This window comes from Lingula anatina, chromosome 4 (assembly GCF_051362555.1).
Source record: "Lingula anatina isolate TDL-2025a chromosome 4, LinAna3.0, whole genome shotgun sequence".
NCBI classification, from domain to species: domain Eukaryota; kingdom Metazoa; phylum Brachiopoda; class Lingulata; order Lingulida; family Lingulidae; genus Lingula; species Lingula anatina.
The window spans coordinates 20,949,223-20,968,265 of NC_141770.1; the positions used below are offsets into that span (position 1 = coordinate 20,949,223).

Genomic DNA, 19,043 nt, shown 5'->3' on the forward strand with positions numbered 1-19,043 from the left:
GACTCTCTCGTACATTAAATATTGGCGTTGTGTTAAGGGGATGGGGGGGGGGGGGAGAATGTGGGAGTCCAGCTCTACAGTAGGAATCTTTTAACAGAGCTTGACAACACTTGGTATTGATTTATTTCTAATTCAACACAACTATTCAGAAAGTTATGGGAACAATATCTCGGGTTAATTTGGAAAAGAAATCTAATCTCATCCACTTTTTGACCCGAAGAGCAATTTATTTCGTTCGTCAATTCCCCATGATAATTGTTTGAGACGGACGCATACGAGGGGTAATGTTCTCCCTAATTGCTCTGCATTTTGATGCTAAGGTAATCGGATTTAGCCCTGCGTTCCAACCAGCACAGCGGACGCGGTGTCAGGGGGCATCGATCCGGCGTGGAGTATCGGCCTAGACGTCAACATAGCGTGGGTCCATGACATCTAGCTCTGCCCTGACTCTAGGATGTCGCTTGTTCGGAGCGTCTGACTCAAAGGGATAACAACTGTTCATTTGGGCCAAAAATGAATTTTCCCTGTTTTTTTTTTTTTGTTTTTTTTTTCTAAAAAGTTTTTTTTTTTTTGTAATAATCTCTTAAGAGATTATTACAGAGTATAGCGATCTTTGGAGGCCACATGGTACAATGGCAAACACAGATTTCAGAATAATTGCTTTTACTGCCGTTTTTGTGGTAAAATAGAATAAATTATATTACTATGAGTTGTTTACAATGTTTTTGTTGTGAAGTATAGATCTAATACGAAGAGTTATTGTCCCTTTAACCAAGAGCGTCGTACAACGACATCGCATACTATTTTCTGTACGATTTTAACATCTTAAGTAGCTACAGCAGCGGCGGATCCAGGGTTATTTGAAGCGGTGAGGGATCCAGGGATGCGAAGGCGACCCTCCTCCCCCCCTTCCCCCCCCCCCCCTTGTCGTGGGGTTCGGGGCCTGCTGAAGGGCCCTGAAATTTTTGGTAATTTAAGCCTCGGTCACAACCGGCCGTACGGGCTCTTACGGGCTGTTTGCGTCAAACTTTTGCGCAGAATCTCACGTCCCACGCAATTCCTTCTTACGCAATGTCGAGTTGGCAGACAGCCCGTAAGCACGTACGGAGGATGTTAGACATGTCCAAAAGATTCTACGAATAGCCTGCGAACAGCAAGGCCGCAAGAGCCACGGAGTTAGCAAGAGAGACGCACGTTGTGCAAGACGTACGTCGAGCAGACCGGGAATGCGTCGCACGTGCGTCACCCCCACGCCTGGTGTATAAAAGGCGTGCTCTTTACAATGAACGTCGACTGTGTAACGTGTACAACAATTTTCAAAATTTTCAAATTTTTGCTCAATCTAGTTTCTAATATGCCTCCAAAAGGCAAGGCAAAGAAGCTTCCATAGTAGAAAAAAGGGAGGAGGAGGAAGAAGAAAGAAGAGGAGAACAGGAAGCACAACTGATGTACGCAGTCAGTACGTCACCACAAATGTGTGAGGCAAGTGTGAAGCAAAACTGGTGCAAAAGGGCACAACTTTCGCCGTGCGTTGCATTCCCTTCGTAAGTGGTGAGTGTGTGCCACGTACACAGGAAGCAAGACATACTCAAGAAATGAGTACAATTTCCACGGCCATCGCTCCTTGCGATTAGCGTCCCTACTTGAAAGGACATCTCATGTGGCCCTTGCGACTCGCAAGGTGGACTTTCCCCTACCTCTACGACCCCCACGGCCTCCGCAACACCCAAAAATCGCAGGGGACGTACGATCCTGAAATTCGTGCGTCCGGTTGTGACCGAGGCTTAAGAGGGCGAAAAGTACGGTTTTGAACTTTAGTTCAGCTAGTCAAATTCTAATTTCAGGAGGGGACCATTGGTGTTATTTTTTCAGAAATCGAAAGGGGGTGGGGTCAAGATCCCCCTGACAGCCCCCCCCCCCCCCCCCCAAATCCGCCACACATGCCAGACGGGTTATGGCGAGTACGTTTACATTACGCTGCCGTGCCACCGGTGGTCGGTTGAAAAGAGATTGTGCGGAGTACGCCTTCCGCGCGGCTTTCTTGAAGAACATCAGAGTTTATGGAACTATGGCACATCAGAGTTTCAAATTCGTACAAGTGAACAATATTAGTTTTAAACATCTTAACTATTGTTATGCCTCCTAAAACACCAAAGGTGGAAGGGCAAGAGTATAATGCCATCTACAATAACAGGTTCAACCATTATCACGATCACCGCAAGTCCACCGAACAGTGCCCCGTACTTTGTGATGCCATCTAGGATAGTGCTACAGCCTTTTTTAAAAAATGTCAAAAGTTTAAGCTTAGAGGCTTCGGGGGCAGTGAATCTGCACAATTTCGCACGATTTTGCATGGCCACCGCTTGCCTTCGAGCAGACGCCGCACAAAAAAGGCTGTACGGGCAATATACCAGCAACGCACAGACATCGCATAATCTAGGCTTTAATTCATCAGCACGCAATACCGTGTAATGTATGCCAACAGTGACATTTTCTGAGACGCAGCAAGCAGATGATATTAGGCAAATCGCCCATTTTTCTATACTTCGCGATCTCGTTTAACTTAGCATGAAATCTGAATGAGAACAAAAAAGTAATCTGTGTTAAGGTAATTAGCTGTCAGTGATGAGAATTAGCACTCTATGAGTGTTGATGAGATTACTTTAGCTACGATGTGTTCCTTGATTGACCTGAAACATGAGACAAAAATTCAACTTTGAAAAATAAAAGAAAAGACGGGAGCGGGGCAGATTCCTCTGTTTCAGTTCACTTATAGGTTGAAAAGACTTAATTAAAGATTATATATCCTGAAATATATCATATTATATGACATAAATTCAGTACCTTATTTTATTTGCTTACTTATGTGTCAATCTTCATATCCAACATAACATGAGGAACTATGCTGATCAACATGTCGACAACAAGTAGGGTTGGCTTTGTACTAGGATGCCAAATTTGACTGTTGAAATACCTGGAAGCGTGTGTTGACCAAACCACAATAATTCCGAAAGTGTGTAGACAGAAATTCCATAGAGCGGCAGATAAAATCGCTAAAATTAGCATAGTGGTTTTATTTGAAGTGATTAGTGATGAAATATATACAGAGTTCTTTTACGAAAATCAGTTGCATCGTCCTATAGTGCTCATCCACAGCTCCCTTTGCTTTTTTTCTGATACGAGTAAGTAGAGAACATCAAGAAACCGAAAATAGGACTTTCAGCCAAATATCGCTGAAATGGCGTCACCAGCAAAATGACCAAATCTTTTTTGGAAGACAAATATTGTCCATGAACACTTTATGCTTATATTACAACAACCAGTATTATATGAAGTCGTTTAAAGCCCGAATTTGGCTAACAGAGTATAAAATTGCAATTTGCTATAATTGTATTAATATTTCATTTACGAGTGTTTTACTTCAGAGGTTAACTGGTAAATAAAACAAACATTGTAGAAAACGGTAAAATGATCAAAAATAAATTAAATAAGCTAGAAATGCACTCGGAGCCAGTTAAGACAGCACAATTGTTATTTGAACCAATTAATAAATTGATCGATGGATCATCACTAAAACATAATTGACTCTAAGTTTGTCTGTTCCGACCTATCCCGAGAGTTAAATTGAAATCCATCATCCGTTACTTTTTGAGTTAGACTGTTACCAAACTAACCTTAATAAGCAAAAACCAAACTGTTTTTGACAGAGTTAATGAAACAAACAAATAGATAAATAGTGTCCCTTGTTTAAATAGACACTACTGTCTTAACAGACTCCCTTCAAAACCCCTGAAACGTAAAAAGATCCCCATCTTGTGGCATGAGTCATTTTACCGGTAACCACGTAGACTCGACTAGTTTGCATGTTTTAGAGAGCTTAAAAATAGAAGCCACTGCTTATATATACGATTAATTTACTTCAACGCGAGCAGAAAGTACAAAGGATTTATGCAAACCCTAGAATACACCAAATATATGTATGTATGCAATCAGCCTAACAAGACCAAATTCATAATTATACTCAAGATGCACATAATACATGTTAATAAAATGGTAACACAATGTCAGCATTAGGAAAATGAACAGTATACAACATATATCAAACGGCACACGTCACGCGTGTACCTGCCTCTCCAAAGATTCTACTGAGCTAAAATCTAACTCATAGAAGCCCTTGTTTTAATAGATCTGCTGGTGGCGTTCCCCGGGAATTCTTCATTCAAATGTAGACCGAGCTGCTAATGGGTAAAATACGGTAAATAAATACATTGAAAATTGTCTTTGCTATTCTAAAAACCATATCTAACATGATTTATAGTACTCATCTAGATAATCGTTTATTCAAATTAAATATATGAAGCCCCTTTAAAAATGTTCATAGGATTTAAAAGACACCGCCATATGCCACAGAACAGACATACAATTAACATCAGAACGTGCTCACGTGTCTAATAGAGTGTGCGTCTACCGCGTATTGCAATTATCTTCCTAGAAGAACCGCAAGTCTGTGCAGCTAAGTGGGATCTTCCTGAAGTTTTTCCAGGGGTTATACGTTTAGTTTAATCTTTTATTTAAATTTAGAATAAAGAGCCCCTTTAATAATGTTCATAGGATTTAAAAGACACCGCCATATGCCACCAAACAGACACACAATTAACATCAGAACGTGCTCACGTGTCTAATAGAGTGTGCGTCTACCGCGTATTGCAATAATCTTTCTACAAGAACCACAAGTCTGTGCAGCTAAGTGGGATCTTCCTGATGTTTTTCTTGAGATTGGCCCGTATTATTTAATGAATGGGGTTATTTGATCCGTGCACCACACGCCATAATTTATCCATGGACATAATAAGAGATTATTATTAGGTCCATGATTTATCCAACCGACGCTCCGTGAAGCTAGTATTAGGATTTAAAGATGGGTTTTCCGTCCTCTTAAAGAAACAAGTAACTAAAATAAAACAAAATAAAATGAGCAGCAGTAACATTGTCCTCGTTAAAAACTTGTGATGAAAAAAAAAAAAAAAAAAAAAAAAAACGTAAATCTGTCAAAAGAGTGATAAAGTCGGTAGGCCGCGTGAAGATGGGTGGGGGATTCTTCTCCCGATTCTTCCACTCAAAACACAGTTTTTAAGTTACAACTGCCAAAAAACGAGACAAAACCATGCAATTTTCCCGTCCCTGTGCCTACACTTTTCAGTCAGACTGTACTCATCTATTCTTCATATGAACCTGGCTTTGCTTATGTATATATGTATTTATTTATTTATAAGAATAGGGTATTTAGTGGTAGGGGCACATTCACTTATTAAAGAAGTCGAGCAATTATCTTATTACATTATTTGATTTAAGAATTTCTTAAGAAAGGTTTTTTTTTTTAGTGGCAATTTATTCTTACATCACTTTTCAAAGATAAAATTTTCATTTTCATATTCGTACACTCATTTTGCTTTGTGCATAAACATCATGTGCCTCTTGTTACAAATAATAATAAAATGAATCATTATTTTAATGAAAAACTTCGATCATCATTATTATCCCTTCTATTATATTACTACTACTACTACATTATTACATCGGCTCTCTTCCGTGTCATTTTATTTATCATTTTTAAGAAGATATTTATTCCGTTATTGCGACGGAAAACATCCTCCTAAAATGAGTTTGCGGTGGCAGCTGCGCCAGTTCTCCTGGTAACGGTGTCACTGTAAAATGCAACCACAATGTTTTGGTTGAGACGGGTACAGGTTGATATTGTAGTAGGTGAGATGAGAGACGTCACCGCCAAGACAACACTTGAAGGGAAAGCGTTGTTGTAATAATGTTGCTGCAAGGAATTAAAATTTTTTGAACTGAAAGTACAAGCACAACGCAGCAACAAAGTCGATATAAAGTTAAACGAAAGCTCTCTCTCTCTCTCTCTGTGTGTGTGTGTGTGTGTGTGAGAGAGAGAGAGAGAGAGAGAGTGAGAAAGAGAGAGTGAGAGAATCCGACTGTTCCTTTCAAGAAAAACCAAAGACATGATAATTATCATATTATTTACTTTGAAATGAACAGAGAGATGTATGAAATTTATGAAATATTGTAGACTTGATCTGAAGTTCCCTTTCTCTTAAAAAGTAACTTCTTTGCTTCCTTAATACTAGCATTAACTCAATATTTAGTAAGTTTCTCAGGTGAAATGCAAAACAAAAACAATGATGATTTAATGAGTCACAAATACACAGCTTTTGCAGTGTTTTCAACAGATACAAAAATAACATTCTTGTAACAATAGACAAATGCACAGTAAATACAAATATTTCTACAATGCAATAAACACACATGGAATGGTGATTGTCTCAAATTACATCTGCACATAAAACTGACAATAAAATGTATATTTAAACAAGCAGCAGTGTCTCTAAGAATTATTCTTTTGTCCCCAAATATTGAACAATAAGTCAACTTGTGATTGAAAAAAGCTCTTACTTATCTTAAAATCCTTAAAAGACCCCCAGATGACAAAATTTACATTTATAACTCAAAATTATTGAAAAAAGTACTGAAAAAAGCAATCTGGTGAAGATTTTCATTTTTTGGCAATATTTTGGGAAAGCCAACATTTCCAGCTTAACACAGAGTACTTTCTTCAAATCAACATTTTATATTAACTATCTCTACATTCATATGACTGTATCAGTCAACTAACTAAATGTCATCTCTATACTTCTTCTAATCAAAATAAAAATATACCCAAGTAAACTGCCCTTTAAAATAGGACAGAGAAAAAGAACATGCTGCATAACTCGGACACTTTCGACTTGGAAAATTTGTCAAATTGTGCCAAGATTCAACTCAGGCATTGTTCACAAAGTTTCAGCTCACAACAAAGGAGAAATCTGCTCCACAAAATCAATTCAAGGTAAGCAATAACTTGTGTTATAAGGTGGCAAGCTATGTTCAGTCTACTGTACTTTTCATTAGAATGGCATCAATAAAGTTGTCTGACTAGATTGACACTTAAAAGGTGCACCTCTATTACAAATGAGCATTTTAAACATGAGTACTTAAAATATGGCTACAGACTTAAAGCAGCTAGAAACCCATACTGGCAATGCACAATACGATTCAACTTGTATAAATAATAAATAACACTTGTAGACCATAAAACCCAAAAAGTTCATTTCTTTGCAGAAATTGATGAGCGTTTTTCCCCACTCTTTGCAGAGGGAGGTCTCTGTTTAGTTGATGTGTGCTCGACTGCTTTCAGTACTGGTAAAGTAGGAGGTTGCTTCCCTCTTACAAAATGTCTCAAGTCTTCATTTTCATCCTTTACAAAATTCAGTTCCCTCTTTAATTCGACAAAATTCTTAAAGGACCGGTCAGCACCAATATGCTTTTTAAGTTTTTCAATTTCTTTAAGCAGTCTCTCTATTTCTCTCTCTAGTTCTTGTCTGATTGTCTCCGACTTCTCTACCCTGATTTGGAGCTCTGCAATTTGAGCACGTAAACGTGCTATGAGGTCTTCATAATCTTTCTCCTTCTGAGCAAATTCTTTCTTTTCATTGTTCAACTTTGTCAGCTTCTTTCGGAGGGCTTCAATGAGTTCGTCCTTACTCTTGTCATTTTTGAGATCAGTAAGTTCTTTTTCCAGCTGCGCCACCTGGAACCTGAGCTCTCGGCTCTCCTGTCGAGCTGCTACTAGTTCCTCGCTCAGCTCCGCCTTGGCCTTGGACATTTTCTGGATCTCTGCCACCTGAGAGGCATTGCCCTCCTTCAGCTGCTTGTTCTCAGCCTTCAGATGTTGAACCTCATCTTGAAGGGACTCTATCCTCAGTGTGAGCATCTAGAAGACAGTTTTAACATTATGTACTTTGTGAAATTTCTGTGGAATGTGACTTTTAGAATTAATTTTTTTAATAGTCATAGAGTTATCAAAAATATGTCCTATAATATTTGGAGTAATACATAATTTAGTGGACAGACAACCATATCTAATGATATGATGGGTACATAAAATATTCCAAAAATCTTACTCGTTAAAGCCGTTTATGGGAATAAAATAATTCATACCATTCCCTACGTTGAGAACAAAAGAACCATTCATGGGTTATTTTGCACACACATAGGTAAAAGTTGCAAAAATTGAAAATCCTGAAATTGTATCTAGCAATTTCTCATTGCATTTAGACCATATAAAAAGGCAATCACAACAAAGACTGAAAATAACGATGTCAGGCACAATCCTGAAAACTTTTAGCCATATTTTGCACGCCACTCATGAATGCACCACCTCTGGTTCTTTTGTTCTCCGCATCTTTTATGGTAGAAGTCTGATACACTAAGGCTTCGTTCACATGCAATGTCTATTTTCTAAATTCTATTTTCTATTCGCAGTATGTCTTATGATCACAGTCTGTGTCCTGAATATCCCGCGGCGTAATTACTGGCAGCGCAAGCCAGTTACTATAAGTTACTATAAGTAACTGGCTCGCGCTGCCAGTAATTACGCCGCAGGATATTCAGGACACAGACCGTGATCATAAGATAGCGCGAATAGAAAATAGAATTTAGAAAATAGACATTACATGTGAACGAAGCCTAATGGTCAGCAAGGTGCAAGTGCTTTATACTAGTCCATAACACTTGTGTATACTCCATACATTTGGCTATTACTCAGGGTGTATCTATTATGTAGCACACACGTGTCATTTTTTTTGCCACCAGGGTGCACCACCTACCTCCACCTTGCCCTCATTGCGCCTGTAGATGTCAAGTTGACCCAAGAGTTTCTCGTTACTTTGTTTTAGCTTTTCTACTTCTTCTTTCAGCTGGAAAAAATGTGATGCAATAAAATTACACATCTGTAACTCTCATATATTATTAATTTTGTGTTGGTACCATCACTGCAGTGTGTATTCAAATAAAAAATGATTTTTATTCAAGGGGGAAAATAGCTGAAAAGTACATCTTTCAGCAATTCTTCTGTAAGTATCTATTTACTGTTTAAAGAACCCTGATATTTAATTGAACAGGGATTCTCTTATTACATCTTAAGTTTGTCACAAGTCATGAATCAGTCTAACCCCAGACTGGATGACCTTACACAACCAAGCTCACTGCGGCCTTCTTCACATTGTGGGTATCTTTATCAGTATTGCTGTGTTTTGAGGTACTGACAACAAAATATTAGTAGCCAAGCTATAACCTAAGAGAGTCATCTAAATGGAGCCCTGCCCTCTATACAACCAGTTATGCGAATGAATTTTCATACATCCAAGCAACTGAGTGCCAACTTGCAAAAGGAAACAAAAGCCCCTGTAGTGTAATTACTGGTGCATATTAAAACCAGTCAAATATTGTGATACAGATAAGTATAACGTATGATGTGAAAAGGGACCTAGTGATCAAAACTACATCCAAGTAGTGCTGTCTTGGGGTGCATTCCAAGCAAGTTCATTCGCTGACTAACAGATCCACAGATCAAACATGGTCAACCGACTGGAAAGCTTGCCATGTTATCCCCTAAGGGACACCGAATAGAGTACCTGCTGGTATTATGCAGTAAGCTTTCATGTGGGTCAGCCATATTTGATATCAACAGATCTGTTAGTCCACGGATCAACTTTTGTTGTTATTGCGGCCTTGGCTACTAACCTTGGCCTTTTCATTCTTCCAGCGTTCTTCGGCTTCCAGTTTCTCTGTTATTTGTCTCATTAACTAAAAAATACAGAGAGGAAAATATATGTTATAACATCCACAAAGCACTTAGGTTATATTAATGACTTAATGCGAAAATCCTCCACTCAAAACATTCATCGGTCATTCATTTTTAATGCACACAGAGCAAAACTATTTACCATACATATGGGGTCATGGTATGCCTTGTTTTAATTATTATTTTGGTTATATGTTTTATAATTGTCATGTTTAATGTAATTTTTTTGCTAACAGGAGAGGCAACAGTGTGCAAACAACCTCCGAATAAATGAAAGAAAAATCCAAGAAATATAAAAAGATGACAAGCTTGAAGAGTAAAGGGGGAAAGCTACATACAAGGCAAAAGAAAACACTTTAAACAAAATGGCACAAGCAAGGGTATAATAAGAACTGAAATATCAGACTACTGTCCTGCTGCAAATATGATGCATCACATATAATCTTGATCTATTATCAAAAAGACGGTAAGAGTTCAAAATTTCCCTCAAAGAACTTTTATTACAAACTGCTGTTTCTTGTGTTTTTATAACAAGAAAAAAATTTAATTGTTGATGTTTTGAAACTAGGGCCCAGAAAGGGTGGGGGTGGGAGGAGGAGAGAGGGATGAGTAAAACTAAATGTCCTATTTAAACACCTGGCAGTTACAAATACAAATAAACAGACAGAGAGGTTTGGTTTGCAATTTGCCTAAGACCCTAAATCACATCAGACTGCAGTTGAAATCCTCATGGCACCTTACCAGTAACCTGTCTGTTTTCCACAACTGTTCGGCCATCTCCTTCTCTACAATCTGAGCTTTGATCTACAAACAAAATCAATACAGTCCTTCCAATCCCTTGCTAACAAAAACACTTAAGTAGTCTGAGAGCAAGCATCTCCAGAGAAGTTTAAACTGATGGGAAGCTGGCCTAATAACAACTTCATAATTTAATGATAAATCATTAATACAGTAAGTAAAAGTTCAGGTCTACAAATATAACACTCAGCGATGCAAATCAAGCTTAATTCTTAAATCTCCTCAGAAACAAAGAATAGAAATGGCACAGTAGCAAGTCAGTTTAGAATTCTCAGATACATCATGAAATAAGAAACAAAAAGATATGGCTCTGCCTCACCCCCAGTAGCTACATACTGGTACATTGGTACCCCCTTCCCTTCCTAATACTAGTTAGCAGCAACCCCTCCCCATCTCTAAGGACATCCCCTACTCACCCCTTCCTCAAAGACACCTCCCTCATCACCCACCCACCCATTCTCAAAGACAAACCCTTCCAATATCTTCCCCAATCTCACTGTTAATCTTCAATTGTTTCATTACAAATCTACCTTCTCTAACTTGGCCTCCATCGCCTTTTTTGTAGAGACAAGCTCTCGAACAAATTTCAGGTCTACGAGACGTTCCTTTCTCTGCTCCTCATGATCACATGGTACACCGCCGCAATGCCAACACTGCATGCTACGCACCCAGCGAGGGTGATTCTCGTCCACATCTAACCAGTCAATAAGGTGAAGCTGGTAAACCCCATCGCTGCTGCGCATTCTGTTAATATTGTGCGCCAGGCATGGATGGATCCCAAAGTCCACAGACTCTGACTTGTGTAGCATGTTGGTCATGGGTGTATAAATATGTACCTCAGCAACAGGTGTTTATATACTGGACAGCTAGTCCTACTTCAACACCTAATCACAGGTGTATTTCATACATTTCAAAGTGCCTTACACTAAAGTGATATGGCCAGACTTTTCAATTTCGTTGCATTTCTTTTAGAATTCATCACAAAACCTATTCCAACTCAAACACTTTTGCCCTTAGGAATGTCAATGTCACAATTCAGGAAAAATACATCTGCCAGAGTTTTATATCCTCAGATCCCAGCTTGCTCTGCTCTTCTGTTCATGTAGATGTGATGGCTTTTGTTTCATGAATTTTTTTTTAAAGAGTTTTTTTACAGTTTCTGTAACAAAAGACCTCCCTAAAATTAACAGTGCATCTCTTAGTACTGCAGATATCCTAATTATTTAGCAGCTTTTCTGCAATCAAATTCTCTATTCACAAATCCACTGCACAAACCAGCCTTGCTGATATGGTTGGTAGGCAACAGGAGGCAGGCTCCAATACTGCTTTATAGCTAGGATGTTTCTGTAGCTGTTCCAAACATGCACATACTGAGCTTCGTGGCTGTAGAACTCTGTGATACACTGAATATATGTGTGCCCACCACTTTGCCACCACTGCCTAAACTCACAAATGCTTCTCCCTACATCACTTGTCTGGGTCTTGCGGAAATACCTCGGCCAGTCACTCACAAAGCCAGGTGTATCATGCTCCTGTTACCACTTCAAAAGTGTCCTGTTGCTATGCTAGCCAATACAGGTGCTACTTCAAAGAGACACACCACACAGCCTCCATTACACTGTGAAATGAGCTGTTAATCCAATTAAATCATCTGGCCCCATATTAATCATTGCTGCAGTCTACACCATGCTTACTGATGTGGGCATTTTAAGTCATGGTTGCTATAAACTCCAGCAAGCCTTGATTTCAGCACATTGATTTAGTGTGACCTTTGATCAGTGTTTTAACATGTTCAGAAATCCCATACTTCCCCATCGGATGTAACAAGCTACTGTGCTATCACATTTCTCACGAGCCTGGCTCAGCTGCCTGGTATCCAGGATTAAAATACAACAACAGTGTTTAAGTTAGGCACTTAATATCAATACTGTTATTCCACCAGTTTTTGTCCTCAAAAAGGCAATTCAGATTGCTGTTTGTTTAGCTCTATGATTACAGAGGCCTGCCGATATAAAGGGTGTCATATAATAGGAATGCAATTCATATTTCTCTTACAAACACAGCCTGATATTGGATTTTGTTTACAAAGAAAATCAATGAAAGGCTCACGCTTTGTTTAATTTATGATAAAATCTTTTGCAGGTACAATTACCACCAGGTGGCACCAGTTGACCATTTAAGAACCAAGTAACCTCCAATTTCTTATGAATAGAATTCAAGGCTTAGGTTTCAATTTAAATGTACAATAACAAAGTGTACTTAACCTCATCAAAAAAGGAGTGAAGCTCAATAAATGTTTACGTAGAAAATACTAGTTTTTTCTTGATAGTCTTCAGGTAAATTAAACATGTTAAGCTGGCAAATATAACCTAAAAAGGCATAATTAGAATATAATTATCATTCCCATCATATTTATATGATAATTTCTTATGCTTTTTAAATACAGTTTTCTAGTACAACCTTAACTGATCATTTAAGAATGTGTTTTACTGTAACAAAGGTTGAAATACTCAGTATTTAGTTTGTATCTTTTAAAAATATTTTCCTGCACTTATGTGAAATTTTCCATCTTAAAAGATACTAAGCGCAAAGAATCCCACTTGAGTGTGCAAAATGATTGCACAATAAATTATACAAGTATGCATTTTGCAATAATTTTGTTTGATAAACTAAGGCAAATGTGCTGAATATATATAGGTACAAGTTAGTGTCACTTATGCTGAGGCTTTTAGCAAATATACAGCTTTGTGACCTGAAAACATCATTAACTTTTCTCATTTGATCAACATCACAATATTTCTGAAGCTGTTGTTAGATTTTTAAATTATTTAGAATGTTGGTGCTCACTCCTGTATCATTTCATCTTCATTCTAACACAAACTCAACCATTCACACACAAGCAAACAGTTCACATTACAAATCAAATCTGAGTATTGGTCATATAAATCTAATGTTTTATAACAGGTATTTAAAAAAATAAGTGCTATAATACTACTTACTAAATTGTTCCTTAGATTCAAAGTATATTAATTACAAAAATTACACACAAGCAATATACTGGGTTCAAAGTGTGTTTTATTTGGATGCAGTGCAACTGGTCACATGAGTTTTTGTGTGTGTGCATAATATGCATGAGTAGTTTATTGGATATTTTCCTAATTAATACATATTTACAGAAGTACATTAAATATTTTGTTAATAATAAGACAAAGAGCAAATCTATCAACTTTGAGATGTATTATATAACAACCATTATTCATACCTCCGCCTCATGTTTCTGGATAAGCATAGCATTGATCTCGTCAGCTCTCTTCATATACTGCTCCTGTATCTCTTTGATCTTCTGTTTGGATGCCTCCACTGCATCATGGAGCTCCTCACAGTGCAGCTTCTGGCCCTAGAATATGATATACTGTTATTACATATATTTCAATATAGAATCAAACAACGGTATATGTTAAGGTTTTACCTATAATAATAATAGGCCATGTTGTCCTTATCAATATGGACAATATACATGTATATTATTTACATGTATTGACCTGTTGCATGTGATGTCAACAATAGTATATATGAGATGCACACCATAACTTCTATTCCGAAGTCTGTGCAGAAGTAAGTACTGGTCACATCCATGTTAACCTTCTGCTCTGAACTATTAGTAGCTACTTCAATGTTTATCTTTACTGAAGTCATTATAACCTATTTATTTAGCCACTCTGTCCTTCTGAACTAGAGATAACACATATTTCATCATTTTCATGATTCATTGAATTGTAAATACTGGGTGTGAAAGTCTAACTAAATTGTAAATACTGGGTGTCAAAGTCTAATTGATAGTTAGAGAAACATTGCTCGCTGCATAATTAACATTTATAACTGAAAATTATTTGTCTGTTGTCAGTGTTGGAGAAAAAGGTAAAAAGAATATAGAAAACACTTTTGATCTTAGTGGAGAAGTGAAAATTCAATGGTCCTGTCATATCCAAAATGTCTAACACAATAAATTGCTGCAGTGTGAATGCACTTCAAAACTTTCTTTTATATTCATTACCTCTAGCTCTTCTAGTCGTGCCTTCAACTCCTTGTTTTCTTTTACAATCTCTTGCAGGAAACCCAAAGTTTCGATGTGCTTGGCTGCTAACCGTTCATTCTGCTCGTGCAGTTTCTCTCTTGGAATCCTGTCGGATTTATAACAGTTCTGCATATTGGAAGACCTTTACATAAATGAACAGGAAGATCTGGTACCTAAAGTAAGCCCAATAAAGTCGATGTTTATCCGTTCATGCTATTTTAAACAGCTTCATTGACAACTGATTCGCATCACGACTAACCGGAAGATAAATATCTGACGAGGAAATATAGTTCCAATATCTTCACACCTTTTCTTCTGTATTTTACCAAACAAAGTTCCACATTTACCAATTTTACTGTCCAAGGTGATACCTTAATTTGTGATCGCTTAAATTGAGGGATTGTGGCACTTCAAGCAAACGTAAATATTCCTACATATATTCCGGTCACACATGCGCATAATAGAAAGGAGCCATATTTGCACGAAGTTGTTGTGTCATTGTGCCGGTTGTTGTGTTTTGATCAGCTTTTACAGCCAAAATGCCAGAGACGGAGGTAGCACCACCACCAACGACAGTCACCGCTTCTGTGCCACCTATACAAAATGTTAAAATAGGAAAAGTTGTTGTACATCCACTTGTTCTTTTGAGTGTCGTTGATCACTTCAACAGAATGGGGAAAGTGGGGAACGTGAAACGTGTGGTCGGTGTTCTCCTCGGCAGCAAACGGGGAGACTGCTTGGACATATCTAACAGTTTTGCAGGTAAGTCTAGATATCTAATATGCCACGCAAGAAATTGAATATAAATTGTCCACATCTTCTCTCTATTTTAGGTATATCAGAAAAATTTTCAAACTGATCAGAAAATTATAATACTTATATCATCTGAAAGGTAATGCAAAAACCGGATGAAATCACTTGGAATTTTTTTAATATTCCTACAAGCAACAAAGATATTGAAGTTTTTTAACTGCAAAAATGCACCAAAAGTGTCCACACTTTTCAGCTTAAAACCTGTCACTACTGACCAGCGGTGATCACTCAGCTGTAGCTGCAGCTCAAATTGCTTGTGACCAATTAGGGCAATTATGGCTGTATGTTAATCTAATGACCCGGAAACAAACCCAAATTGGCGACCGCACAAGCACATGGCTGGGATGGCTTCCGTGCAGATCAAGTACTATAAATATTGCGCATCAAATAAACTATACTTCGCATGGTTTAATTTTCATGATTTTTTTACACAATATTGCAAATTTCATAAACTTTATTCGATATAAATTTAAAAAAACTGAAACCAGTACTTCCCTGACATTTTTGAGCATTTTGTCGAGGCAAAACTTCAAACACCCTGAACTGAAACTTCTCAAAGACTGCAACACGGGAAAATCACATGACTGGATTTTACTCTTTGATTTACAGCTTATTTAGTTAATGGCTTGTATTAGTTTTTTTACGCGGCGCTAAAAGAGAGATTTAAAAAAGGGGTGCCATAGGCGAGCTGTCAGCAGGCCGACTTCAGTTTTACACTTCACTGCCACTGGACAGTTACTACTGTAGCGCCCCTAGCGGATTGTGATATACCTATCTATTTGTTATTGCACAAATAAAGTTTGTCAGAATTATTTTTCAATTTCATCTTTGACTTTGTTGTATTGACCCCCCCCACACACACACACATATACACTCACACTGTGACATGCAAACAGACTATATCGCTGCCATTAAGATTAATCTCACAGTCATGAAAGTACTGAGGGTAGGCTTTATGACCCCATTCCTTTACTGACATTAATGAATAAATAAATAATAATTATAAAATACATGCTGTATTGAGATTTGGAAGTAATCTGTAACCATTTTTTCATCGTTATATCAAGACCACCCCTGACTTTTTATTGTCAGCAATGCAAACATAAAGACTTTGATATTAGTTATATTTCATAAATTTAATTCATTTCCAGTGCCATTTGATGAAGATGACAGAGATAAAAATGTGTGGTTTTTGGATCATGATTACTTAGAACAAATGTCCACAATGTTTAAAAAAGTTAATGGTAAGTAACACCAAATCGAGTTATTTAGATTGAGTACTCTCCAACTAGCTATTTCTAGTGTTGTTTTGCTACTACAAAGGTTTAAATTTTGCCACATTATTTTTTTTTTATTAATTATGACCAATTCTCTCATGCTAACTAGGCCAATATTGAAAATATTTTGTTCTGCTACCAGGAACTTGCTACCTTTCCAAATTTTAATTATAACAAGTTTATAGAAACTTCTAAATTCAGGCCAATCACTCCCCTTGTCTGGTACATGGACTAAGATATGAGAACTTAAAAAGGCTGACTTGGAAAGAGGTTGCTTGTAACCTCCACAATTGCACATCTCTCATTATGATTGTTTAATGACTGCTGCCTCCTTTTTCAGCCAAAGAAAAGATAGTTGGCTGGTATCACACAGGACCTAAACTTCACCAGAATGATGTCATTATAAATGAACTCATCAGGAGATACTGCCCAAATAGTGTAAGTGAAATGACACCTGTGAACATCATTTCTTTACTCTTTGCATTTGGTCCACTGCTGATTTTACTGGTTTTGTGGTTGTCTCTAAGTTTAACTTTAGATTCTATGTTTTGTCTTCATTTCTGTTATGTTTATGACAAAAAGGATGACATTACCCTGTTTGAAATATATCTTCTCTCATTTTGATTGATTTGTTAATTTATTCATTTGTGTTGTTTTATTATTACTACTATAATTTTATAATACATCGTTTCTGAACAAAAAACTCGAGGTCTGTGACCAATTTTGTTGACTTGTTTAAAACTGAACTTACCTATTACTTTTCTGTTATAGGTGCTAGTTATTATAGATGCCAAACCTAAAGATTTAGGTCTGCCAACTGAGGCGTATATTGCTGTAGAAGAGGTGCATGATGTAAGTATCACAAAACCAAAGCAAGGCTTGCACTTCAAAGCTAGACTTTTAATCTGTTCCTGAAAATTGGTACAGCAAGTGCAGATATAATGTGATTGCATCTACTTAACCTTTGGTTATGGTACCCAGTATATTCTATATAATTTGTGAGTGTACTGGACGTAATTATTAGGCCATGGCTATTCAATTCTGTTATTGACTTCCAGGATGGTACTCCCACCACTAAAACATTTGAACATGTACCCAGTGAGATAGGGGCTGAGGAAGCAGAGGAGGTCGGTGTGGAGCATTTACTAAGGTACATGTCCATTTAAAGTAATGTCACTCTTTGAAAGTGAAGTTATTCATTATTCTGCTCACTTTTATTGAATTAATAGTCAAATGAATATCAATGTGAGACAACATTTTGCTCATCTGTTTCATCTAGCTGCTGTCTTTGAAAATAAGTAGCTTTTTGAAATACCGTCTACCAAATGTGTTTTTGCTTATGCTTAAAGATGCAACAACAACATCCTCCTGATAAATGAGATGTAGTTCTTGACATTGTACCATTCACTCTTATTTAAGATGTTGACATTTTATAATTTGTTACAACAGAAATGCAAGCGTTCGGCGTTGTCTCTGTTGCTCTTGACATTATATTACTATTGCATATTTATTAAATATCTGTTATATTTATTTGCTGCAGGGATATCAAGGACACCACAGTGGGCAGTCTGTCTCAGCGGATCACCAACCAGCTGATGGGTCTGAAGGGACTGCTGTCACAGCTCCAGGACATACGGAACTACATTGAGAAGGTGAACCAGGGCCAACTGCCCATCAACCACCAGATAGTGTACATGCTGCAGGACATCTTCAATCTCCTCCCTGATGTCACGCTACAGGACTTTGTGAAGTCCATGTACGTTAAGACTAATGACCAGATGCTGGTGCTCTATCTATCCTCGATGATACGCTCCATCATAGCTTTACATAATTTGATTAATAACAAGCTGCAGAACAGGGACGCGGAGAAGAACGAGGGCAAGGACAGCAAAGATGAGAAGAAGGATAAGGAAAAGAAAGAGGGGGAGGGGAAGGATGCAGATAAAAAGGACAAAAGTAAGAAGGAGGAGAAGAAAACGGATTCAAAAGTAACAGAGAAAGGGGCCAAAAAATAAAGACTGACCCGGTTGAGCTGTACTCATAAATCTCACAATCTCTCAGTAATAACATTTTCAGCCACACCATTCACAGTGTAACAGGAACTGGTCTTGTTAAATATCAGAATGTTGTGAATGCCACTGTTAAAGAAGGTTACAAAATTTAACCCAGTTTGTCTGTTAGCCAGTCTGTTTGAGATAAAAGACAATTTTCATGAAGGACGTGAAACTGTGTTAAGCCACCTCTATTATGTATTTAGATGTCATGTTCTTAAGCAGGAGTGTGTCACAAGGCTAAGAGAAGATGTATAAAATGTGAATATTATCTAACATAATTAAAGTCTTTTTCAAATCTTGGTGTTATGTAATTTACTGCTAAATTT

General features: G+C 37.5%; 2 protein-coding genes across 4 annotated transcripts; one reads left to right on the forward strand and one right to left on the reverse strand.

Moving 5' to 3' along the window:
* Nucleotides 1-6,182: 6,182 nt before the first annotated feature.
* LOC106159328 (uncharacterized) lies at nucleotides 6,183-14,871 on the reverse strand. Of its 3 annotated transcripts, none has more exons than XM_013535589.3 (5): nucleotides 14,553-14,871; nucleotides 13,761-13,895; nucleotides 9,640-9,702; nucleotides 8,724-8,813; nucleotides 6,183-7,828 (listed from the first exon to the last, which is right to left on the reverse strand). In XM_013535589.3, the coding sequence occupies exons 1-5, from the start codon at nucleotides 14,703-14,705 to the stop codon at nucleotides 7,163-7,165; spliced, it is 1,107 nt and encodes a 368-aa protein (XP_013391043.1). In that variant the 5' UTR covers nucleotides 14,706-14,871; the 3' UTR covers nucleotides 6,183-7,162. The 3 variants fall into 3 exon arrangements, with proteins under 3 accessions (XP_013391043.1, XP_013391041.2, XP_013391044.2); XM_013535587.2 differs by lacking the exons at nucleotides 13,761-13,895; nucleotides 14,553-14,871 and adding exons at nucleotides 10,442-10,504; nucleotides 11,029-12,715; XM_013535590.2 differs by lacking the exons at nucleotides 13,761-13,895; nucleotides 14,553-14,871 and adding an exon at nucleotides 11,029-12,705.
* A 178-nt stretch (nucleotides 14,872-15,049) lies between these two features.
* Nucleotides 15,050-19,016, forward strand: LOC106159326 (26S proteasome non-ATPase regulatory subunit 7-like). The gene is made up of 6 exons (XM_013535585.2): nucleotides 15,050-15,335; nucleotides 16,538-16,630; nucleotides 17,004-17,101; nucleotides 17,435-17,515; nucleotides 17,722-17,813; nucleotides 18,204-19,016. The coding sequence occupies exons 1-6, from the start codon at nucleotides 15,113-15,115 to the stop codon at nucleotides 18,676-18,678; spliced, it is 1,062 nt and encodes a 353-aa protein (XP_013391039.2). The 5' UTR covers nucleotides 15,050-15,112; the 3' UTR covers nucleotides 18,679-19,016.
* The last annotated feature ends 27 nt before the right edge of the window (nucleotides 19,017-19,043 follow it).